Below are 26,622 nucleotides of genomic sequence, written 5' to 3'. Positions count from 1 at the left end.
CGTGTTATTGGGTCCTCAACATCAAAAATTAACATAAAAAAATTTACACCATGTCCCTGTAGCACCACATATTGTCAATTATTTTTCAAAATGCACATTTGGAAACGTGAGAAGAAGTGTAGGGAGAACAGGCAAACTCCGCACAGCCATGGTGGAGCCCAGATTTTGTGAAGTGGAAGTGATAATCATTCTCCACCGTGTCGCCATTTTATATATGTTTGTTTTCTCATGGACCTAAATAAAGAACAGAATAAAGTTTGAATTAAAGGTGCCTAAGATTCTTTGTATTTTTATATTAACCAATATTTACAGTACATTATTTTGGGGTATATTTAGCTCAGATTTCGATGTTACAATTTTATACTACAGACATAGCGTAACCTACAGTATATTTTGATAGCTTAAACTTCATACAATCCTAACTAGAATTCTTGACGTCCTGTGTATTAGCATGAAGTTCCTACAGTGTGAACAGCGAGTGGCTCCGTGCGCTGTTATGCAACACATGAGGCGTGAACAGCGCTTTTCCATATTGTTCTGCCTCTATTGTCCACAGGATGTGTGGATACCATACTAGTCCTTTCCTTTGTCCATCAGCGTCAAACCTGGTTAATTATTTATTCTCTTTTTGTGTCAAATACAAATCTATATTTCTCACCCCATGTCGTGGTCCAACAAAAAGGTGAACATGTGCCAGTAGCGTTCATTTATAACTAGCAGAGCATTTGAATAACAATGCTTTGTTTGTGAGGAGGTGCTATAAAAAGCCCTGGAAACATGAGAAATCTCTCCAATAGACACCATGGGCAAGGTAGGCTCTGCTCCGCACGCATCAAACCACATGTTAGCTCTTTGTTTGTCGTCAGCGCAACCTCCCATCTCCCGACAGATCATCTTCTACGAGGACAAGAACTTCCAGGGTCGCAGCTATGAGTGTAGCAACGACTGCACGGATCTTCACTCCTTCTTTAACCGCTGCAACTCCATCCGGGTGGAGAGCGGTTGCTTCATGATCTACGAGCGAGCCAACTTCATGGGCCACCAATACTTCATGAGGAGGGGAGACTATCCCGACTACCAGAGATGGATGGGTTTCAGCAGCTGCATCCGCTCGTGCAGGATGATTCCCGCAGTAAGGGTCGGAATGCTTGTAGTTTTTAAAGCTAGACCAGTTGTTCTGATGTTCTTGATTCTGCTGGAAAACTAGACTAGTCAATTTGGTGTGTGTTGTACTGCCTCCGTAATTCAGAGTAATCATTCCAGTGCCCGTGATTTGGCCTCTGCTTTCCATATATAAAAGCTAAATGGGCCATTGCGATGTTTATGATTCTGCATCTGTTTTCGATTCTTAGAAGATCAACCATCCTTTCTGATGTCTGAAATTCAGTCTCTGGTTTCTGTTCTGAAAAGTTGGACCTGTCGTTCTGATGTCTACGACTGAACCTTTGGTTTATGTACCTAAAGTTTAGACTAATCATTTTACTGTTCATGATTAGGCCTCTGGTTTCTACTCCTAAAAGCTACCGGTTCTTTAGACAAAGCTTTCAGATTTCTGACTGTGATTGGGTTTCTCTACTTAAAGCCAGGCAGGTAGTTTCAATGTCTGCATTTCTGTATTGGGTTCCCATTTTTAAAGATGGCCCATTTGTTTTGACTTCTGTAACTCTGCCTCTGGTTTATGATTACAGTGTCTGTGATTCCATTACGAGTGTCTACACTGTGTCTATACTTTCTAGTGTCGTTCATATACTCTCCATTCTTCCTATATGTCCATGATCCTGCCCTTCATTAATATTACTTAAAATTACACCAGTCATTCTGATGCCCTCGCAAACCCCAACTGTGCCTTCTGATGTGATCCCGCAGTACCGAGGCTCGTACAGATTGCGTATCTATGAGAAGCCTGACTTCAGCGGTCACATGATGGAGTTCATGGACGACTGCGCCTGTGTGTCCGACCGTTTCCACCACCGCCATATCTACTCCTGTAACGTCATGAATGGCTACTGGATCTTCTACGAGTACCCCAACTTTCGAGGGCGCCAGTACTTCCTGAGGCCCGGCGAGTACCGGCGGTACCGCGACTGGTGCGCAACCTGCGCCATCGTCGGCTCCTTCAGGAGGGTCACCGAATTTTAGCCATCAAATGAAAGCCTTGCTGTAAATATCAAACGCTTTGTTTATTAAAGATGTCGGATTTTTAACTGGCCTTGTAATTGCTTTCTCCTTGACATATATTTTGTTTTGTTTGTTTTTTAACAGTCAGTGGATATACAGCCTTACAATTGCTCTATCATTGATTATTTATTGAGCCATACATCCTGTCCTACAATACTGTAAGATTTTTACAGCTCATTTATCCATCCATCCATTTTCTTGACCGCTTATTCCTCACAAGGGTCGCGGGGGCTGCTGGCGCCTATCTCAGCTGGCTCTGGGCAGTAGGCGGGGGACACCCTGGACTGGTTGCCAGCCAATCGCAGGGCACAGCTCATTTAGCAATCCAAAAATAAAATTCCTTCAGTGATCATAATAACTAGGCTTTTGCAGACAGTTGTTTTGTCTTTTTCACATCAATGAACTTGAACCATAAAATAACACATTCTTAGTCCATTTAATAATAAAAAATGGCTTAGTTTGACTTAATGAAACAATATATTATTTTTTAAAATCTCGTCAATCTTTTACTACTTAGCAGTGTGCTAATTGAACTATATTTCTATTCCTAAGAAATATTCTCTGTCCCATCTAAATTAATAAAGGAAATAAATCTTTCTACATTTTAATACTGAAATATTGGTGGGGAGGAAAGACATTTGTTTACTGTACCTTTATTTACCTTTATTTAATAATGAAAATTAATAAAATAGTGTCACAATAAAACCAACATGGTATCAAATCTAATCTGTAATATTATCACCAAAAATGGACACACAGAAGTCAGTTTAAAAAAAGGCAACGTGTTTTCCATATAACATTACAGTTGGACACTGAGGGTAATCCGTTGTCAATATTTGTTTTGTCCCAGTATCAATTCGCGTAAATAGAAAGTTATTATTGCTAATCGCTATCCTGCTATATTTATTTTGTGGTTCCAATGGGCACAGGGATGACAATGTAGAAGTCAAAGAATATACATGGGCTTTCCAACGCTGTGGCACGCGGGGATCTATGACATGAGATCTGTTTGGGATCTGTTACATTAACCCTTCTTCCCACTCTATGTGTGATTTGTTTTTGCATACAAAATAAAAAGATATTATTAACAATTTTAAACAGAAAAATTAGCAATATAAGAAAAGGTAGTGTACCCACAGGATTCAAATGGACCTTTATTCATTGTGTGTGCCCATCCTACTGGGGTTTTTGAAATGGGTGCATAGAACAATGAAGTTTTCGTTAAAAGTTTTAAGACAAAGCGTATTTAGTTATATTTATATGATTATACATTCAAGTAAATGGTGAACCCACCCACACTCCCCCGATTCCGGTTCTATGAGTTCATCCGAGAGGCGCTGAACGCTGCGCTCTCCCCAGTGGCCGTGATCACACCATATGTGCAGAAGCTTCTGACTGAGCGAGCACGCACAAAGCCCGTGTGTGCACATAATGCAGGCGATTCGCAGCCAGAAATGTATGGATGGAGAAGCATTGTTACGCATTTATAGGCCCTGTTCAGCAAAAAGTCAGTCTGCCGATTCATCAGCTTTGCGCATTTGAATAACAACGCGTCATGGCCCCCGGGATTTTGTATAAAAAGGCCTTGGAATCATGGGTTTGGCAGAGCAAGTTGAACCCTCCACTGGGAACTACCTAAACCATCACCATGGGCAAGGTAAATTTTCTTAAAAATGGTCGCACTTCTTTAATGGACAAAGCAAAAAATGCCTCTGTTTCATTTTTCAGATCATCCTTTTTGAGGAGAAGAACTTCCAGGGCCGCTCCTACGAGTGCCTGAACGACTGCTCTGAGCTGACCTCTGTTCTGAGCCGCTGTCAGTCCTGCCGGGTGGAGAGTGGCTGCTTCATGATCTATGAGCGCTCCAACTTCCTGGGTAACCAGTTGTTCCTCAAGAGAGGAGAGTACAACGACCTGCAGCGCATGACGACTATGGGAGTGACCCTGGACTCCATCAGATCCTGTAGAATGATCCCCTTGGTAAGCAACAAACCTGAATATCACGGGTGTTAACATGCCAGACATTTGGTATTGACGTTTGGAATTTGAATTACAGCACAGAGGCCAATTCAGAATTAAGATCTTTGAGCGAGAGAACCTGAGCGGTCAGTCCCAAGAACTGCAGGACGACTGCGACAACATCATGGAGCGTCTCCGCATGAGCGACATCCTTTCCTGCCAGGTGATGGAGGGTCACTGGCTGCTGTTTGAACAGCCCAACTTCCGTGGCAGGATGATCTACTTGAAGCCCGGTGAGCACCGCAGCATCAAGGAGTTGGGCCAGAGCGGCATCAGGATCATCAGCTTGAGGCGTATCACTGACATGTGCTAAAACTCTGTACTCAGCATGAATAAATAAAAACAATACCTTCTTCATAAGTACTTTTGCTTGTTTGATGTTGATTCAGTCGGTAGAATCTCCCTAGAGACGGAAAAAAGCCACATTCTCACATTGTTCTCAATACCAACTTATGTTATTGTCAAGAGCACAGATATCAAGACTAAAGCTTTGAGTAGACCCGCTCCTCCGTGTGGGGTGGCCGAGAGAGTATATAAACAGGAATCATCTCGGAGTGGTTTAGACCTTCTACCGCATCAGACAGAAAAGGCTCCAGGTTAAGGTCAAAATTCCGGCTTCTCAAAGATTAAGCAAAACCCATTTACATGCGTGAGTAGACAGAGTAAACCCTTATGCTTGGTAATGTGATCGACCCCCGTCTAAACAGCAACGCGCATGGACAGCGCAATGAGCAAATATAAATCCGGAAGTTGACGTCACACGTCCCAAAATGGACATTAGCGCAGCCATTTCGGCAGCATAGAAAAATAGAAAATGTGTCTGTCAATGTGAGTAAACGGCAAACGCCACACTTTAACAATGATTGACAGCTGTTGTGGACCAGCTACCACAACGCGAAGAGGCAAAAAAAAAAAAAAGGATCAGGCATTCACCAGGCTACCAAAAGAAGGAGGAATGCGTAACTAATGGATCACAGCAGCCATGGGTGAACAACAAGACGGAGGATTTGGAATCCTCCTCATTCCTTATGTAGAGATCACTTCCTATCAGGTGAGTCAATTACTGAATCAGGTTGTCGCTATTAAATGAAGGTGAAAGATAATCGGGCACTTTGTACATGGTGACTGAATCAGCAGATGCTAACATGCAGATGCCAGCCTCTAGGCAAGTTTCCACCTGTAAAATGTAGGGGAAATAATCCATTTCATTCTAATAGATATTATACAGTTGAATTTAATAACTGACCAAAACCATAAAGACTTTTTATGGCATAAATGGCGTCAGCTGTTAAACTTAGCATCTGCTAATTCAGCAGATGCTAAGTTGATAACATACCTAAATAACACTGCCAAGATGTATGTGAAACTGCTAACTTCAATTCCATTTTGACTACACGTAAAGGGGAAATAAATCTGATTGTACAGACTTGTAAAGACTTCGTATGATCAGATTTACACTCACTCACCAGTGTTTGGGGCGGGGGTTTGGGGGGGGTTAATTAATTCCACGTAGCAGCGTAGCCGAGTTGGGGAAAAAAATAAAAAATAAATAAAAAAATATAAAAGAAGCGCACTCCTGACACTTCATTGACAATGGTAATATCATCTAACCTGTCCACCTCACGCAATTATATCATGTAATTTTCATCAAAGGGAGTGTCAATGCTCGGAAAGTTGATGGATAAACATTTTATACCGCCTCGTCTTTGTAGTTCATTAACGCGGCTGTGTGCAGCGAAATAGTCACATGATGTCCGTATCTTTATTCAGGTTATTTCACTTCTTATTTTCTAGACATCACTCACCACACTATTAAAAAATTCAAATCGATCCAAAAGTTTATTGTTGCGCTATGTTAAACTATTTTTGTTGATCTGCTTGTGTAGTTCCGGTGGGTCAAGTGTGTGCAAGTATTTTCTTTACTCAAAAGACTAGGATTCCTTGTGGATGGAGAATGCTCAGAACATAAACCAATGCCTTAAGCCCAATTCACACTGGCTGCGGAAAGGACAGGGTGTGTTTTCCGTACGGCTTCCGCTAGGACTGCAATTCACACCGTGTGCGTTGCGTGTCCGGAAATCTGCTTCCGACAGATCATAAGATCGTGGGGTTCACGCTGGAGCGTTGAGTTCACCCAATAGCAACCATGTACATGGAGTCCTATTTGTAAACAATAGCTACGCTTCTCTGTTGTCACATCGATATGCTTTTTGGACATTATTTATGGGACTTTTGCCATGGCTGTTATGCCATTGGTGAGTATGTTTTGTGTCTAGAGTCATTTTGTCATGTTTAATTTATTCTGAGCTAATTTTTTGTCTTAAATTTCCGACTGATGTCATGCTATGTAGCTAGCTAGCTTCCCTCCCAAAAAGACGACTTCAAAAACGGTTTTATTTTGAAATATACCGGATTTACCTTGATGCGAGACACCCAGCTTCCTGTCCGGCTCATGTAATTTCTTCAGCTTCATGAAATTCCGCATGCGGCGTCCGGAAGAAATAGAACGCTTACCTTCTGCATCGCCGCAGTCGTTCCGCACCGCAGACGTACCGCACCGCAGCTGGTGTGAATTGACACATAAACTTGAATGCGTTCTATCCTTGCGGCATCCGTACGGCCGCGGTACGGAAAATGCACCGCGTCCGTTCCGCAGCTAGTGTGAATTGGGCTTTATTCAATGGAGGTATTCCAATTTGCATTTATATGAACAAGTGTTTGGGGTTTTGCATGTGTTTACATGGCCTTTCAAAACCCAAATATTGGTAATATATTGACTGCAGCCCGGTAAACGTAGTCACTAACTACACTTTGCTTGATAGTAAAAGGAAGACTTTTACTTCATGTACAGACACTAAGAAAATGTGACTGTTTGAAGATGGATTAACCCATAATCACATGGTGATATTAAAGCTGGCAAAAATATCAACAATATGACATTGCAAGTGACAATTTTCCTCACTTCCGCACTGCCATCATCTGGATGTTGTTCCGTTATACAAAAAGAGTTGCATTGAACAAGACACGAGCAAGTACATTTAAAGTGATTTTTATTTAAAATCTTGTTTTTCTACACAGTTGCTTCTAAGAACAGGAATCCATGATGCGCTTCATGCTCATGAAGCGAGTGCCACTCATGCCCATGTCCCTGAAGCTCCTGTACTCGCCAGGCCTCAGGTAAATCATCTTGCCCCTGAAGTTGGGCTGCTCAAAGAGCAGCCAGTGGCCTTCCAGCACGCTGCAGGACAAGCATTCACTCATGCGAAGGCGGTCTATGATGTTTTCGCAGTCCTCTTGCAGCTCGTTGGACTGGCCACTCATGTTCTCCCGCTCAAAGATCTTGATCTTGAACTGGCCTCTGTGCTGTGGGTTGAAACAAAAGAGACAAAAGTCAGCAACACACACAATTTCAAATGGATTGCTCAGTGGAAAGTTGATTTATAATTTGGTACAGTGGGCTATGTAGCTAGTCAAATCTTCTGGGTTTGAATATTAGCATGTTCTCCGTGGTTGTATGGGCTTTTTCTTGGGTAATCGGGTTTCATACCACATTTTAAAAACATGAATGCTAGGTATCTTGGTCTTAAAGTAAATGTGGCAAGGTGGTACCTTCTTCAAGGATACTGTTCAAAGAACTGAGGCGTAAATGTAAAACCATTGGGTTGGGAACGACCACTCTTCCACCTAAGACAAGCCACACCTTTCCTGACAGTGAATGATTGTTGCCTAGATATGTTCAGTGATTAACTTCCGACCAATCCAGAGTGGTGTAGATGCCCAATTCACGAATGACCCTAAACAACAGATTAAGTGGTAGACATTGGATGCTTGTGATACAGTACCATGGGGATCATGCGGCAAGACCTGATGCAGTCGCTCATGCCCATGCGCTGGTAGTCTGAGTAGTCGCCCCTCCTGACAAAGAACTGGTTGCCCATGTAGTTTGTGCGGTCATAGACCATGAAGCAGCCACTCTCCACCCGGCAAGAGAGGCACCTGCTCAGGTAAGAGGACATGTCAGCGCAGTCACTGCTGGTCTCATAGGAACGACCCTGGAAGTTCCTGTCCTCGTAGAAGATTATCTGAAACCAAAACAGTCGTAACCCATTAGATTGATTGATTTTCAAATAAAGCTAACTCCCCCAAAGGAGATTTACCTTGCCCATGGTCATGGCGGCGGTGGTATGTGTGAGAGCTCAAACAGACTGCTTAGTTTTCTCCATGTCACCGGGCTGCTTTTATACCTGACCTCGTGCCTGAAGCATATATGACCCCATTGTCCAAAGTCCTGACAGGGCAACATGCAGCGGAGGCCCCATCGCGTGCACAGCCGCAATTCAAAGAGACCTTCAAACGCATCGTGATTTGCGGTGGTAGCAATTGTAGCGAAGAGGCCCCATCGTTTTATTGTCTACACTGTTCAAAGGCAGAAAATAGGTGTTCCACAAACAAAACCTTCCTAAGTATCACTCCATCAATACATTATTATAAGAACACATTCTATAAAACAAACAAACAAATCCCATATAGAAATAATTGAACTGTTGCATACAAACTCATTTTAATAGACATGAGCAGTGTTATACAACCTTCTCCCAAACTGTATTATATATTATAGAATGTATTGTACTCATCTGATAGTAATTAGTTACTGTAATGGAATGGAACAATGGAATTCTGAAGTTTTATAACATGTGACTGAGTTTTTTTTCTTCTAGCAAATCTGTGCATGTAATTGTTATAAATTTAAGATTTTTTTTTTCCTGGCAAATTTGCCACTATGAAGTCGCAGATTTGCGAGTTTATTTCTCGTAAATTTGTGAATTTTTTTCCTCTGAATATTACTCACCTCAAAAAAAAAAAATGCGGCCCTAATACGCCATCGTAAATGACAGACTAGTCTTGGCACTCATACAGACATTCGCTGTTTCTACTGATCTGTATGTATTACTGGATAGCCAATAGAACAAGACTTTTGAAGCCGTGAGGCCTTCATATTACCACTCCCAAAAAACGTTTCTCGGCATACGATTATTAACTTAGCGATAAAAGAAAAAGGGGGTCTCCAAAGCAGCACATAGGCCTACCGTCACGCATTTGTTAAAATATAATATATGGTAACTTCATGTAACCCAACGTACGTGACAGTATACCACTATCTTGCTGCATGAAATGATACGGAAATGAAGCAAAATTGTCAGAAGGCAAGTTTGCTGGAGGTCAAAATGTGTTTTGAGGATCCATCCATCCATCCATCCATCCATCCATCCATCTTCTACCGCTTATCCGAGGTCAGGTCGCGGGGGGAGCAGCTTTAAGAGGGAAACGCAGACTTCCCTCTCCCCAGCCACTTCAACCAGCTCCACCGGCGGGATCCTAAGGTGTTCCCAGGCCAGCCGAGAGACATAGTCTCTCCAGCGTGTCCTGGGTCATCCCCGGGGGCATCTCCAGGGAGGCGTCCAGGGGGCATCTGGACCAGATCCCCGAGCCACCTCAGCTGGTTCCTCTCAATGCGGAGGAGCAGCGGCTCCACGCTGAGTCCCTCCCGGATGACCGAGCTTCTCACCCTATCTCCAAGGGAGAGCCCGGAAACCCTGCGGAGGAAACTCATTTTGGCCGACCGGTAAATCGAGAGCTTCGCCTTCTGGCTCAGCTCTTTCTTCACCACAATGGACCGATAGAGTCCGCATCACTGCAGACGCTGCACCAATCCACCTGTCGATCTCCCGCTCCATCCTGCCCTCACTCGTGAACAAGGCCCTAAGATACTTGAACTCCTCCACTTGGGGCAGGATCTCATCCCCGACCCAGAGAGGACATGCCACGCCTTTCCGACTGGGGACCATGGTCTTGGATTTGGAGGTGCTGATCTTCATCCCAACCACTTCACACTCAGCTGCGAACCGTTCCAGTGAGAGTTGGAGATCCCGGCTTGATGAATCCAACAGCACCACATCATCCGCAAAAAGCAGAAACGCAATGCTGAGGCCACCAAACCGGACCCCCTCAACGCCTCGGCTGCGCCTAGAAATTCTGTCCATAAAAGTTATGAACAGAATTGGTGACAAAGGGCAACCCCCTGAATAGACCTTACCAGGGAGGCAGAGGATTGTGATCCCACTGTAGTTGGAACACACCCTCCGATCCTCCTTCTTAAAAAGGGGGACCACCACCCCGGTCTGCCAATCCAGAGGCACTGTCCCAGATGTCCACGCGATGCTGTGGAGGTGTGTCAACCACGACAGCCCCACAACATCCAGAGTCTTTATGAACTCAGGTCGGATCTCATCCACCCCCTGCCACTGAGCAGCTTTCCAACCACCTCAGCGACTTCGACCCCAAAGATAGGAGAGCCCACCTCTGAGTCCCCAGACTCTGCTTCCTCAAAGTGTCGATGGAATTGAGGTCTTCGTAAAATCCCCCGCAAATCCCCCCACCGATTCACGGCATCCTGAGTTGAGGTCAGCAGCACCCCATCGCCACTATACACAGTGTTAATGGTGCACTGCTTTCCTCTCCTGAGACATCGGATGGCGGATCAGAATTTCCTCGAAGCCGTCCGGAAGTCGTTTTCCATGGCTTCACTGAACTCCTCCCATGTCCGAGTTTTTGCCTCAGAAACAACCGAAGCTGCATTTCGCTTGGCCAGCCGGTACCTGTCAGCTGCTTCCGGAGTCCCACAGGCCAAAAAGGCCCGATAGGACTCCTTCTTCAGCTTGACGGCATCCCTTACCGCTGGTGTCCACCAGCGGGTTCGAGGGTTGCCGGAGTAAAGGTGCCTTGTAATCAGTTTGACGTGAAAAAGCATCGTCATGGCGACTTGTTGCCAAAAAACAAGGTCAGAATATACTTTTTTTCAGAGCCACAGCTCTGATCGGCCACCTCAACAATGGAGGCGCGGAACATGGCCAACTCGGACTCAATGTCCCCCGCCTCAGTCCTGCCGGAGATGGGCTTTGAAACTCTTTCTGACAGAGGATTCTGCCAGAAGTTCCCAGCAAACCCTCACAATACATTTGGGTCTGCCAGGTCGGACTGGCATCTTCCCTCACCATTGGAGCCAACACACCACCAGGTAGTGATCAGTTGAGGGGCGTTCCTCCCAATCATGCCCCTCCAGGTCTCACTGTCATTGCCCACGTGAGCGTTGAAGTCCCCCAAGCACGACGAGGGAACCCCCAGGGGGAGCGCTCTCCCGCACACCCTCCAAGGACTCCAAAAAGGGTGGGTACTCTGAACTGCTGTTTGGTGCATATGCACAAACAACAGTCAGGACCCGTCCCCCCACCCGAAGGCGGAGGGAGGCTACCCTCTCGTCTACGGGGCGAACCCCAACATACTGGCTCCGAACTGGGGGACAATAAGTATGCGTTTTGAGGATGAAAACAAAAAATAATTTATCACTATCCGCCATTTTGGTTGTTTACTTTCGCCTCGAACATTTCCAGGTCGGAACTGGGAGAATCCTAAGGGGATAAATCCGACTTTCGACCTTCCTCGAATGCAGCATCCTTGTGATCTTGTGAAACTTCATCAGTCATGGCCCAACTACTGTTCAAGTACGCATATAAAAGCAAGAACGCATGAAATACCCGGATGTTTGTTCTTGTTAGCTAACTTAAACCAAGGATGCATCAGTTGTTGCTTGTGAATGCTGAGCTACGAAAATAGCCCAAGATACATTTCAGGCTGCTATCGCGGAATACGTCAGAATCAGTGGGGTAAGTTAAACCCCTTATCATTACTGCAATTTTGCTGAAAACGACTAAAAATGGTCCACCTAAAGTAAATTTGAAGCTGTTCTTGAACCATTTGGGACATAGTTTTTTTTGTTGTTGTTGAAGATAACATTTTGAATTTTTGCCACCGGTGGTATGTCTGCACAATCAGGGGTAACAAGTACCTAGCTGTTTCAATTTACAAAGAGAATCACATTCTTAGGAAGAACATGACAGACGTGTCTTCCTTCTGGAGCGGAGTCCACATCCCTCACCTGGAACTCATTCGGGTTTGAGTGTTTGGACAAGAGTGACATTAATCAAAATAACAGAGATTTCCTGAAAAACGGCCCTCATGAGGAGCGATTTGTTGACAATTCTGTTCCACCATTAACATTGTGACTCCACAAGCACCATAACAGCGAAAAAGAAAAGATACCGGTAAATCATAGCAACATGCTCGCCTAGTGTAATTAATAGAGCCAACAATTGTATTTCTCTTATTTCACGAGTGCTAAACACGTGAAAAATGTTCAAATATCCAGTCTCGACAAATCACACTCACGGAGGCGATGGAGTCGAGGTCTGTTGTGAGCACCGAACGAATTAAAGTGAGAAACGGGCCGCAGTTATATAACATTTGTATGCAAATGATGCAATTAAGTCTAGAGTTGGGCAGTTTTGTGACGTAAATCAATCATTAAACATGTCTTTAAATGGGCTTTAGGGCTCCAGGTGGAGGAGTGGAACCCTCACTTGCCTTTGGTGCCAGTTGGCGTGGGTTCCCTCTTCCGCCCGGCAGACCCATGTGGCTTACATGAAGTGAGCTTGTGTGTGAATGAGTGATTAAAAAAAAAAAAATGTGTAGAATTATAAACTGAAGATATATCACCAAACTCTCTTAATTGAAAAATACATTTTTCAGAGAGATCAAGGGAAGCTCATGATTTTGAGGAGGAAATGTAGTAGTAGTTATGGCAATGATTTTGGCCATGATAGTGTTGTATATTTCATAGCATTGACAATTTCTTTATATTATTATTTTAACCCGCAACAATCATAAAAATCGGACGATCTACAAATTAAATGTAGATGACATATGTGCTACAAATCACCATAAATCCAGTATTTATTTAGTTTATTTTTATTATTATCCTGATTGCTGTAGACTGTAGTAATTGGCAGTGGTAGAACATACATAACCACTCCAAATTATATGAATTATTATCATTATTATGAGTATTGTTATATGTCATTATGGAGTGAGGCATTTGTGTGACGTAAATATTCACAAAAATAAATGAAAACACCCTCCATAGCATGGACGTAATTTAAATTCCTTGTATAAATAATAATAATAATAATAATAATGAGAATAATAATAATAATAATAATAAATCCAAATTATTTTTTAGAAAACATTTTCAAAAAAAGTTGTGAAAATAGTTACTTTGCCTGGTCACGAGTTACTTTTATGATGAAGTAAATCAACTGCTAACTCAGTTACTTTTTAAAACAAGTAATAAATAATTATAACTAATTACTTTTTTTAAAAGTAACATTCCCAACACTGGTGGCAGGAGGCGGGGCGAACTCGTGGGCAAAGCCTCATCTACTCAACTGAGATACATCAGCCTGATTAGCTTGCTACCGCTTTAGCCAGGTTCTCCCTTTGTTCTACACCAAAAGATTTCCTTGGTGAAGCACACAGTGTCATGTTGCTTCCTGGAACACGTGGCAGGAGAACCAGTTTTGAATTTTGTGACCCTGTTTTGTTTACTTTACATGAGTATCTCTCTGACTAAGGTGATTTTTTTGTTGCTACTTTGTTCTCTCGAGTTTTTCCCCTGAGAAGTGATTTTGCATTGTTACTTTGGGCAAAATCTATATTTTTTGCACCTAATCTCTGCATCCTTAGGTCAAGCAAAAAATATTATTTGCAATAAAAGTAAAATATGAATGAAGTAGCAAAACGCACCCGTTTTTGTCCATCCCAAGCGGCTCAGCTTGTGCTTCTTCATGACCAAACTCAGAAAACAGGTGAACCATGACTGCTCGTTATTTGAGCCGTGTGTGATGTCGTTTTCAGTCTTTATGACAATAGCCTCTTGACAATAACACAAATCAACAGAATCTAGAACAAATAGATGTATACCGGTGGAATAATGTGGGTTTGTCCGTCTGTAGGAAAATTCTAGTGATTGAATCACACCAAACAAGCAAAGGTACTTATGAAGAAGACCTTGTTTTTATTTATTCAAGCTGGTTACAGAGTTCTATCTAGCACATGTCAGTGATGCGCCTCAAGCTGATGATCCTGATGCCGCTCAGGCCCATCTCCCGGAGGCTGCGGTGCTCGCCGGGCCTCACGTACACCATCTTGCCGCGGAAGTTGGGCTGCTCGAATAGCAGCCAGTGGCCCTCCATCACCTGGCAGGACATGCAGTCGTTCATGCGGAGGCGCTCCATGATGTTGTCGCAGTCCTCCTGCAGCTCTTGGGACTGACCGCTCATGTTCTCTCGCTCAAAGATCCTAATCCTGAACTGGCCTCTGTGCTGTTTTGGGGAGAGTAAACAAAAACAAAAAAGAAACATTCCAGAGATTTCTTAAGGTGTGTCTTTCATGTTGTTCTCTTCCTATCGCCCACATCAATGTATGTTTTTTCTCGATCCTACAAATATCAGACATCGTGTTTACACCTTAAAAACAACAACAACAACAAACGCTTTCCAAGTATTTCATTATGATTAACATAGCAGAAAAGCAAGCCCAAATTTTCCTCATTAAATAAAGATTCAGTTAAAATTATTACTATTAGTCGTTGACGAGTTATTAACTAAATTAACTTGTACTTGGGCAGTGCTTATTTAAAACTTTTCTTAAATACAAATGTATTTGGCTTAAACGCTACTTTGGTCGTGATTCTGTCAGAAGAAGCCTGCATACATTTTCAAAACGCAACAACAAAATCTTACTAATTTATCGGTTTTTGGAAAATGAGCCTCAGTCAGTGGTAATTGGCCTACAAATTGTGAGATATACAGTAGTCGATTCTTTTTTAATATAGGAAATACTGGACATTGGGTAGTCAAATGGCATCGTCAGGAACATTTCAGGTAATCTGATGCCTAATTAAACACTGATCCATCTACACTGATGGAAATAAAACAAAGAATCAAACATTAAGCATGTATGCTAACACCATATGCTAATTGCAAACACACAAACTCAAAAATGTTTCACTGTCTTAGACACATCAAAAACATCCCGCTTCATCCTCCTAGCTGTCGATGCTTTTGCTAATGTTGTTGCGCATTTAGAGTGGCACGCTAATATCGCTGGTGTTTGGGCAAAACTTCCTGTGACTAAATTTGGTCAACTTAACATTTTTTTAACACATTGATACTCCTGCTCAGTCCCTACAAACTCAAAGATGTTTCACTTAGACACAGATGTTTCACCTATCAAAAACATCCCGCTTCATCCTGCTAGCTGCCGATGCTATCGCTAATGTTGCGCATTTAGAGTGAAACGCTAATGTCGCTGGTGTACGGGCAAAATCTCCTGTGTCTAAATTTGGTCAACTTTTTTTTTTACACATTGATACTACTGCTCAGTCCCCACGTTAGTGTGATATTTATTAAAATTATTGACCGATGTAATGTTAGATTCGTATGAATTCGTGACTTTACCGTTGCTATGCTTGTACAAAGACGAGCGTAATGGGTTTAATGAGTATTTAGGATTATTTATGCACTTGTATTCATAGAAATTTCTTTCTGATGTTTTATTTTATTTACCACTAATTAACCTTTTTCTTTTTATGATGTACATGAATGAAAAAAGAAATCTAGGGAAAAACAGCTAAACTAATGCAATAAATATCAAAGAAATTTAGATAATGTAAAAACAGTTTCCCCACCAGTGCACTAAATGCGAAAGCACGCAAACAAAACCCACGGCCTTTCCTACCCACCATGGGGATAATGCGGCAGGACTTGATGCCGCTGGTCATGCCCATCACGCTCATGGAGTCGGCGTGCTCGCCCCTCTTCATGAAGTGTTGGTTGCCCATGAAGTTGGGACGCTCGTAGATCATGAAGCAGCCGCTCTCCACCCGGCAGGACTGGCACCTGCTCAGGTAGGAGGACACGTCGGAGCAGTCACTCATGCACTCATAGGAGCGACCCTGCAAGTTTTTCTCCTCGTAGAAGATGATCTGGGAAGGCAAACTAGAATTCAATAACATTCCATGACTTGTTTATCAGAATTCAGACCAGGAATGGGCAACTTCCTAAATGATGAATGTGGCCAATAATTTTCATCAGTGCTATGGGGCTGAGCTTGTGGGTGCAAGGTGGTCTCTAATTGCCCACTTCACATGCGCAGCTGACTACATCATCCGCAAGGGGAGATCTGGCAGTTTAACTGTATAAATGCACTTTGCGCGCACCAATCTCAACTCTCGGGCTCCAGAGTCAATTTCTGCTTTTGCATTGTCAAGCGTGTTTGCGCTTCCACCGTCCTGATTTTAATGGGAATGAGGGGAGCCGCTTCTATTAGGCTGGGTGTCAGCTGCATTCCATCCCACTACAGCGGCTCAGACCGCCCTGTTCTATCAGCGCTAGTCAAGCAAATGACCAAAACAGAAAACCCCACCCATGCAGTTAGATTATACACTTTGCGCTTGACAGAATACTAATACTACAACAGAAATTCAAATGGGATAAAATTAGTTTTTGAGTCAGGATGTTAGAATTAATGCCACTGTGGTAAAACCTTTCCTTCACTAAATATGAACATTAGCATTACTAAATTCTGCAATGTTGTAACATGGTGTATTGGTTACCCTCACTCCAAAACCACTATTTTTAAATATGAGGAAAATATGATTGTGTCCATGGCCTTTGAACACAATTTGAATTACACAAAATCAAATTTCAGACATTTTAAGGATTCCTCCTTCCCATCATTCAAAAGACAAATTTCAGAGTCGAGACACTTCAACTAACATTATGTTTTGTGAAAAAAAAACCACACGATTATATCAGTCCGCCATTGCATATGGAATGCTTACCTTGCCCGTGCTCATGTCAGTGGTGGTCATGGTTCTCAGGTGAGCTGCTGGTGCTAGCACTGAACTGCTGCTGTCCTTCCATTTAACCCTCGCTTTTATACCTGAGCGCAGCCCACGCCGTCAGCGGCGCCCCATTGTGTAAAGCCCTGAGCCAGCAACATGCTATGGAGTGCGGCAGGGGCCCATGTCACATGTCTAACATGGTGCTCTCGTGTCTATAGGCCCTTGAAGACCAGGTAACACAAAGCCTTTTGTAATTAAAATGAACAAAATAGCTGGTTTCATTGTGCTGTATGCGGCGTTAGAGCTGATGAAAACAAAGAAAAGGAATATCGGCAGTACTGTATCTGCTGTACGTTCTCATTGAAAGCTGCATTTAATCAAACCCTTTACAGCAACGGGATCCAACCTGAAAATGAAAGCTCAACAACAATGAAAACAAGTGTTCAAAAGCCCAACATATTCATGGTTCAGCAATTCACTGTGGTTGTTTGGTAGCCAAGCCATTGTTTATTCATGTTAATTTTTTCGAAGAATTTGACATTAAAATTAAAACTTTGGCGTAGTTAGACACTTGACTGCGGTTATTTCTGTCTTCTTTATTTGGATTCATTTTAACTAGTGCACTACTGAGCTACTTATTTAGCTTGTTAGCTTGATAGTTGGTTGCTACCTAACAATTTTGATGGTTTAGCTTTTTATCTGGAAAATTAAGAGTTGAATAGTCAAGTAACATATGCGTTTTATTTTTAGAAGCTTTTCCATCAATAATAAGCTCATTCTCATGGTCACAGGTGTGTTGCAGCCTACCTCAGATAGGTGAGTGGCGGGCTAACCCTGAAGTGACTGGATTAATGCCACAGAAAGCAAAAGTATGGACAGTCTGTGAACTTACCGTCCTGCTCTATCATTGGTCAAATAAGGTGTCAGGCGATTGCATTTTTTTAGTCGTAATTAATCGCATGACTTTAATGGTTAACTCACGATTAATGGCAAATTTTACATCTGCTCTAAATGTCTAATAAAATGTACAATCAAATATTTAAGTTTTCATACTCTTGTTAACATAAAAGTGGAAAAAAATAATTAGAAAAATGTCTGCATCCTCGTTATTACAGTAATTTCATAATAAATCATAAAATTAAGTTAAAATTAAAATGATGTACTGTTCTATAAAAAACGAGTGTGATATTGATTTGTGTTGGTCATTTTCCTGCCACTAGATGGCATAATGGCATTTGTAAGATGGTGACAGCTCAGTGAATTTTCCTATCTATAATTTTAATATATATTAATGTAAAATTAATTTAATAAAATACATTTGATATATATATATATATATATATATATATATATAATTCAATCTAATTTTAATCTATCTATAATCTATCTATAATTTTTCTATCTAATCTTTAACATGAAGTAAGTTTTCTGCATATTTAAAAAATTGTAAAATATAACTTCACCCCAATCTCGATACATACATGGATTATTATTCAATTCATTACTGCTAAATTTTGACGTGGATGTCTCTGCTGCGTTGCCTACTACAGGCTTTAGAAGTAAGAAGCGGTCATTAATCATTAAAAGTTAAAAAAAATTGTCCTGAAAGGAACTTTAAATTAACTTAAAATTAATGCACTCATTTTGACACCCCTAATATATATATATATATATATATATATATATATATATATATATATATATATATATATATATATATATATATATATATTAGGGGTGTTAAAAAAATCGATTCGGCGATATATCGCGATACTACATCGCGCGATTCTCGAATCGATTCAATAATCGGCAGAATCGATTTTTTTTTTTTTTTTTTTTTTTAGGATTCACACCTTGAGCATGGAAGAATGTTATATGAACGGCACATTAAGCCTTAATATTTTTATTTTAATGCTGTTCAAACATGAAACAGATTACAACCTCTATAAGACTGAAATTTCAGATAAATAAATAATACATTTTCATATAAATCTTACACTCTACAAGCTTACTGATTAGTATTTTCTAAATATGAATGAAAAAAAATCGCAACAATCGACTTATAAATTCGTATCGGGATTAATCGGTATCGAATCGTGACCATTCGTATCGGGATTAATCGGTATCGAATCGAATCGTGACCTGTGAATCGTGATACGAATCGAATCGTCAGGTACTAGGCAATTCACACCCCTAATATATATATATATATATATATATATATATATATATATATATATATATATATATATATATATATATATATATATATATATATATATTAGGGGTGTTAAAAAAATCGATTCGGCAATATATCGCGATACTACATCGCGCGATTCTCGAATCGATTCAATAGGCGGCTGAATCGATTTTTTATTTTATTTTTTTAAAGAGCTCAGAATTGTTCATTCGGTAGTCTTACCGATTCAACGTCTTATCATCATTGCCTTTTTTTTTTTTTATTGTGTGTGTGAATCGATTTTTAAACTTCCATTTTTAATGGAAAAATATTCAACAAAACGTCTGACTTCGGGTTAGGATTCGCACCTTGAGCATGGAAGAATGTTATATGAACGGAACATTAAGCCTTAATATTTTATTTTAATGCTGTTCAAACATGAAACAGATTACAACCTCATTACAATACACGTATATCGATACGCAGGCGTCAGAATCGATATTGCTCGTTAACTTTAAATAGGCAGCTCACGTTTGCCTTTGCAGCTTGCATTGTACCTAAAAAATAAAAAACCATCAGTCTTTGAAGTTAATTGCCTTCAATTAATGCAAAAATAGCTCACCAGTGATTGGACACTGTGTCTTGCTAAGAAAAATTAAAGCAGAGGAAGAATATCAACATTTATTTACTTATAAATTTAACATTGCACATGTGTCTTAATGTACCAATTTTTGTATATTTTGTTTAAAAAACGTAATAGAATGTGTTACATGAAGAAAAAAATGCTGTTTTTATTTTCCCAAATATTTCAAAATAAGCAAATTTTAGAGCTGTCATTTTAATACTTTGATATTTTTACTCATATCGGCTCATGCCTATTAATAAATTTTCCGGGTGTGTCTGTGAAAACTGCTCCTTTCTCTGCAGTGCGTACATATTTAGACCAGGCATGCCGCATGGTGGTAAACCAGAAGAGCTACTAACAAAAACATTTTTGTCATCCAGCATAATAAACATATCCTTTAGGTATACATATGACTGTTATTATAAAATGCAAGTAAATGAATGTGAAATATCGGGATACGTATCGAATCGTGCCCCCTGTATCGTGATACGTATCGTACCCCCAACTTGTGTATTAATGCGTGTGTGTGTGGGTGAATGTGAGGCTTTGTAAAGCGCTTTGGTCACCATTGAGTGTAGATAAAGCGCTATAGAAGTGCAGTCCATTTACCATTTAGATGTGGAAGAAAACTATAGACAAGTACCTATAATTTTTGCACAAACCCAAACTTGTATATGTAACATAATATTCCCAACAGGATCATTCTTCAATCTCAGCAGCTCGAATCACTTGACCTGAAAATTAGCTTTAGGGTAAAGAATACAATAAATGATTAATGTAAGTATATAATAAAATGGATAAGAAATGGGTGTGATACAAGCAGGTTCAACAAGATTAAAAATCAAAATAATAATAGAACAATAATAGCGTACACCCACTCTCGATTTACCGGTCGATCGACGTTCCAACCCTCACCTATGGTCACGAGCTGTGGGTCGTGACCGAAAGAACGAGATCCCGGATACAAGCGGCCGAAATGAGTTTCCTACGCAGGGTGTCCGGGTTTCCCTTAGAGATAAGGTGAGAAGCTTGGTCATCCGGGAGGGGCTCAGAGTCGAGCTGCTGCTCCTCCGTGTTGGGAGGAGCCAGCTGAGGTGGCTCGGGCATCTGGTTCGGATGCCTCCTGGACGCCTCCCTGGGTCGTCCCTGGGGCCCCGGCAGGATGTCCCGGGGACGACCCAGGACACGCTGGATAGACTATGTCTCTCGGCTGGCCTGGGAACGAACACCTTGGGATCCTGCCGGTGGAGCTGGTTGAAGTGGCTGGGGAGAGGGAGGTCTGGGTTTCCCTCCTGAAGCTGCTGCCCCCGCGACCTGACCTCGGATAGGCGGTAGAGCAGGGGTGTCAAACATACGGCCTGCGGGCCGGATCAGGCCCGCAAATGGCCTTATTCCGGCCCGCAAGATGATTTTGTAAAGTAAAAAAAAATAATTAATCTATGTAATGTAATGTAATGTCGGACTACAATCAAAACATAAATTTGTAATTTCACAAGCAGTCATTATTTTACACACAAGTTAAACTATGGATTGTTTAATTATTGTTTTTTTTTTGTAACCATACACCGACATAAACATGTTAAATACGACACAAATTCAATTAATGGTAACACAAATAGATATGACAAGGATTAACGTCCTTATAACATCATTAACTATGCCACGCAATGCATTCTGGGAACAATATACATGCAAAACAGGTCGATTTAACACATCCGCAACGTATACCGCAAAAGTGTTGCCGCGTTCCATTTGTATTCGTGTTATTTTTTTGGAACAATATGATCACAGTTGAGCTCTGTAATTTAGGGCTGGTCCACGAAAATCTGCATATAAATGGCGGCAATTGTTTTTAAGTTATATCCCATTATTTTACCAATGTGGCCCACTTGATAATATATTTTCCTCCATGTGGCCCCTGAGCTAATATGAGTTTGACACCCCTGCGGTAGAGGATGGATGGATGGATGGATGGATGGATGGATGGATGGATGGATGGATAGATGGAGTGTACACTCAAATAGTGCTAGCTGGTCTGTCCAGTGTCTGTCCTGAGCAGAATGACAGCTGGACATTCCAGTGGTGTTTATACTTGTTTGAACAAATTAATGTGGCACCCTCGGGCTTCTGGAAGTTACACCAAAGGATGAGCCAAACTTGTGCAAAACCACAGTTCTTTGTCTCAGCTAATTTCTTTTGACTTTTTACTCAAATCGGAATTTTCCAAAGACTTTACACCATCATCTTGGTATCCCAAAATTGTTTAAAGGCAGAATAATCTTATCATTCTGTCATTATTTTGGCATTTAACAAATAATTTTGGCAATTCTGACTTAATACACGAAAGGTTTAGCTTGATTTTATGTCAGACAGAAAAAAGTATTCAGTATGAGACTTTTTATATTGATTTAAACTTTCAACTGTATTTCAGACAAGATAGTCCTAATACTGACAGCTGTCTTTTGAGAACCCCACCTCTGCACAAATGCTCAATGTTGATTGGCATACATTGTGTAAGCATTTCAAAGCTTTACTTTTAACTCATTCACTGCTTTTGACAAGTATACTTGTCAAATTACATTTTTTAGAGCGGGGATAGATGGGGGAGAATCTGATTATGCTCCACTGTAAATGTCAAATTTGGAAACAACTTTAATGATGCCCAACCACCGGTAGATGACATCATTGCCTCATTTTATACGAAATAAACACATTTTCAGAGTCCATGGGAGAAACGGCTGTATTTTGGCAAACCTACGTTTTTCTAACTGTCAATTATAAAAGAACGGGACGAGGTAAAACGTAGGGATTCTATTCAGTCATTTGGTAGATTCGGTGTATATATAATAATTAGTGCTGTCAAACGATTAAAATATTTTAACGAATTAATCGCACATTTTTCTGTCATTAATTAATTCTTACTTCTGCTACTACTTTTTCCTTCAAAGCATGTAACAGATATTTACTTCAGTAAAGTAAAAATGGACTCAACCAATTCTCAAAACTTCTCGCTTACAGGTTTCTGTTCTGTTCATGAGCATTGGTGTGGCCCCGTAGAGGTAACTTGAGCAGGGGATTTTTCTCTGAGAAGATGCGCCAAAGGCATATAACTAATAGGCAGTTTTGGGGAATGCAGGTCCTTAGAGAGCAAACCCTGAAACAGTTTGACTTTAGCCACAGGTGCTTCTATGAGCTCGTTTACCTGTCAGTAGAAGCACCTGTGACTAAATCACTTTAGAGTTCTCCAACAAGCACCAAGCAAGTAAATCAGAAAGTAAAACTACGTATAGTCCATGTTTATTCATCTTCTCATCACAGACTCTTCCAAGTCTGGCTGCACACTGAGTTGACTGAGTTAAAAAATAATAATAATAATAACGCTTTAATGAATTAAAATTCATCTCCAGAGTTAACGCTTTAATTTTGACAGCCCTAATAATAATTGAACGTAATATCGCGTGGGTATTGAAAATTTTGAAATTTTCTAAAATGGCTGGCAGTGAATAAGTTACGCATGACATCATTAAAGCCAACTTTTTGATTGTCTGGCATACTAAGAAATAAGAACAAAGAAATTAAAGACACAAAAGGGAATGTGTCTCAGGTTAAGGCTCTCCTATTTGTTGATAAAATGATCAATGGTTCCTGAGTATACCGTTTTACCAAGTTTGAAATTAACTGGAGCAGCATCATATTTGTCAATGGCAGTTAATAAGAACAATAGTACAAGGTAAAAGTATTTTTTTTATACATTTATATATTGTTGTACAATACTAGTTTTGATAACTATGATGAAACAATAGTTTTCATCTTTGACAAACTTGCTCTCGACACACTATCAAAGCCACGTGTTCCCATTTGACATGAGATGGCGCCCGAGGAAGGTTATTAACGACTGGCTGGACTGAGATGACTTGCAAGCAAAAATATATGTTAAAAGTGTTGTATAGTGGCAATAAACCTCACGACAAGCAGCACTTGTGCAAATATGTCTTTAAAAAATGTCTTGTGCTTTGAAAACAACCACGTAGCTTTGCCTCTGAAAGCCTAATTTAGTTTAATGCTAACAAACAATTGGAATCACCTTAGATAAGTTAACAGCATTGTTGCAGTGTCCAAAACATTTTTCGCAACAGTTATTTGGACACAAGTGGTGGGGCAATACATATAGACAGAACAATGAATTAATACAGGTATGTATACTTTGTGACTGATATATGATACAACTCATAGAGCAATAACTTGTCTTTTGCCTTTGAAGTACAGGAGTAACGACTTGTTTTGGAAGTACTGTATGGTTGTAATATACTGCCCCTAGGTGGCCAAGGCACAGCAGCACAATGTCAATTGAATTGAAATTCTATTTAGTTATTTAAACAAAAATAGTAAATGCATTATGATAAATAATTAATGGCATTATTTATTTAATTTAAGAAGGATGATTTGAGTGTTTTAAGTATTCATCACTAAATTACTCGTGCAGATGCCTGTGAAAATGCTTTATGAAAAGAGAAGTCCTACAAAATTTTAACACATATTTGCATGTTCAGGTGATCTTAAAAACTTTAGCGCAGATGGGATCTTCAACTACACCACCATGCTCGTTCGGGAGGATTTGGGAGTGCCGATTGTGGCAGCCACGGATGTTATTTACGCTCTGGACCTCAATAACGTCTCTTCCGAGATTGCTGAAGTGGGTGCAGCATGCTCGACATGTTTTCGATGTTACTGTATTCTTGTGTTATTTTCAACAACAACTAAAAGAAAATGTAAATGCACCTGGATCAAGTGCAGATACTGAAATGTGTGTACTTAAAGGGGAAGTCAACCCCCCTGAAAATTGACAATATGTTCTATGTAATGGTAGTCCCACTAGTCTAAATAGTTAATAATAATAATTCTGGTTAATATCGTGTTAGTGGAACATGAGCTAAGCAGCAAAATACCGCAGTCAGAAGACGGCCATTTTGCCATTTGACGAGTGAAGATGACATCACAGTTGCTCAGGTAAAAACTAATGACAGCTCAGCTTCAGAAAACAGGTCAACTGTGATTGGTTATTATCTCATGAGCCCTGGGCTACTGTGATGTCATCTTAAGTTGACAGTAAGTGGCAAAATGGCCACTCCCTGAGATGGATAAAAATGGCTGCCCCATGACTCATATTTCATTTCACAAATGTAATATTAATCTGAATGCCATGTTTAGACTAGTGAGGTCACATATATTATTGTCAAGAAACGATTCAGGTTGACTTCCTCTTTAAATAATTGAACAGTACAAAAATGTCTTTTTTCTTCTTTTTTTTTTTTTTTTGCTGTTAATGATTTTATGATAGTTTTTATTGTGTGGAGCAACAATCTTCTTGGCCCACAAAATAGAAGAACAACAAAAAAACGTATGTATATTAGAAAAATGTGATAAATACACATTACATGTGGCTCTCAGTGTGCTTGTGAGTGTGGATGGTTGTTCGTCTCTGTGTGCCCTGCGATTGGCTGGCAACCAGTCCAGGGTGTCCCCCGCCTACTGCCCAGAGCCAGAGATAGGCGCCAGCAGCCCCCGCGACCCTTGTGAGGAATAAGCGGTCAAGAATGGATGGATGGATGGATGGATGTGGCTCTCTGATTAGATAGAGAAATTTTGAAACGCAGATGTTGGTGCTTTTGGCTGGTACCACACATTCACCACAAATAATTCTTGTAGTCAAACAAAACGCAAAAAAAATTGTAATAAAAAAAATTAATAAATTGCGTTGTTAAAACTGTGGGGGAAAAAAATAAAGCGGGAGGGTGGGGGCAGATATCTGCCATTTCTGTCGCCATCTTGTGCCTCCAATTTGCGTGAAACCACCACACATGAGGAAAAACAACCAACTTGCATTTTTTTACTTGGAATGCATACATTTTTAATTTTCAAGTACAGTTTAGTAGTATTTAATTTATAATTGAATACATTTGCATCTTTAACAAACTTTTTAATCAACATTTTAATGTGCAATATATTTTAATTGAGTCATTGTTTTAGTATATTTAAATGTTTCTATATTTAAGGGTAATAATTTCGTACCTGGTAGCACAGTACCTAAATATCTAAATCAGTGTACCTAATCTACTTAAAGGGTGTTGAAAACTGAGCATTAAAAAAAAATACATATATATATATATATATATATATATATATATATATATATATATATATGTTTCTGGTGGTATAGTTAAGACATTATGACATACATAGACAACAAGCTTTGGTTCTGTCGATGCATGTGGAGTGGCGTTCCACTAACAACGCGGAGGAGGAATGCAAGCACAAGAGACCAGAAGAGGCGGTCAGTGTTTAGTCTTTATACACAAATATATACATATATGTACACACACACACACACACACACACACACACACACACACATTATATATATATATATATATATATATATATATATATATATGTGTGTGTGTGTGTGTGTGTATATGTACCCGAGTCCTCAGAACTGGGAGGCCGACGTGCTAACCACTCGACCACCGTGCCGCCATATATATATATATATATATATATATATATATATATATATATATATATATGTATTATATATTATACTATTATTATTATATTATTATATTAATATAATTTCACTTGCCCACACTCTTAGAAGTAAAAGTGTTTGTTAGAACCTTTTTAGGTTCCCCAGCTTGTCCTGTTAGAACTATTTATGAAGGTTCAACCTGGAACCCTACCAAAGGGTTCTACCGAGAACATAATGAGTTATACCCAGAACCTTCGGTGAAAGGTTCCACCCAGAACCCTGTATGAGAGGTTCAA

The 26,622-nt window shown here is 40.4% G+C and overlaps 4 protein-coding genes across 4 annotated transcripts; 2 read left to right on the top strand and 2 right to left on the bottom strand.

Moving 5' to 3' along the window:
- The first annotated feature begins 668 nt into the window (after window positions 1-668).
- LOC144030305 (gamma-crystallin M2) lies at window positions 669-2,204 on the top strand. The gene is made up of 3 exons (XM_077536477.1): window positions 669-811; window positions 890-1,132; window positions 1,867-2,204. Exons 1-3 carry the CDS (start codon window positions 803-805, stop codon window positions 2,137-2,139), a joined length of 525 nt encoding a protein of 174 aa, XP_077392603.1. The 5' UTR covers window positions 669-802; the 3' UTR covers window positions 2,140-2,204.
- Window positions 2,205-3,695: 1,491 nt separating this feature from the next.
- LOC144030300 (gamma-crystallin M1-like) lies at window positions 3,696-4,560 on the top strand. Its single transcript, XM_077536472.1, has 3 exons — window positions 3,696-3,835; window positions 3,907-4,158; window positions 4,235-4,560. The coding sequence occupies exons 1-3, from the start codon at window positions 3,827-3,829 to the stop codon at window positions 4,508-4,510; spliced, it is 537 nt and encodes a 178-aa protein (XP_077392598.1). The 5' UTR covers window positions 3,696-3,826; the 3' UTR covers window positions 4,511-4,560.
- Window positions 4,561-7,230: 2,670 nt separating this feature from the next.
- LOC144030301 (gamma-crystallin M3-like) lies at window positions 7,231-8,604 on the bottom strand. Its single transcript, XM_077536473.1, has 3 exons — window positions 8,355-8,604; window positions 8,040-8,279; window positions 7,231-7,560 (listed from the first exon to the last, which is right to left on the bottom strand). The coding sequence occupies exons 1-3, from the start codon at window positions 8,367-8,369 to the stop codon at window positions 7,282-7,284; spliced, it is 534 nt and encodes a 177-aa protein (XP_077392599.1). The 5' UTR covers window positions 8,370-8,604; the 3' UTR covers window positions 7,231-7,281.
- A 5,537-nt stretch (window positions 8,605-14,141) lies between these two features.
- LOC144030296 (gamma-crystallin M3-like) lies at window positions 14,142-18,224 on the bottom strand. The gene is made up of 3 exons (XM_077536468.1): window positions 16,994-18,224; window positions 15,893-16,135; window positions 14,142-14,471 (listed from the first exon to the last, which is right to left on the bottom strand). The coding sequence occupies exons 1-3, from the start codon at window positions 17,021-17,023 to the stop codon at window positions 14,196-14,198; spliced, it is 549 nt and encodes a 182-aa protein (XP_077392594.1). The 5' UTR covers window positions 17,024-18,224; the 3' UTR covers window positions 14,142-14,195.
- Window positions 18,225-26,622: the final 8,398 nt, after the last annotated feature.

This window comes from Festucalex cinctus, chromosome 11 (genome assembly GCF_051991245.1).
Source record: "Festucalex cinctus isolate MCC-2025b chromosome 11, RoL_Fcin_1.0, whole genome shotgun sequence".
NCBI lineage: Eukaryota > Metazoa > Chordata > Actinopteri > Syngnathiformes > Syngnathidae > Festucalex > Festucalex cinctus.
The sequence above is the reverse complement of the archived record's forward strand: the minus strand, read 5'-3'. Positions and strand labels throughout refer to the sequence as shown.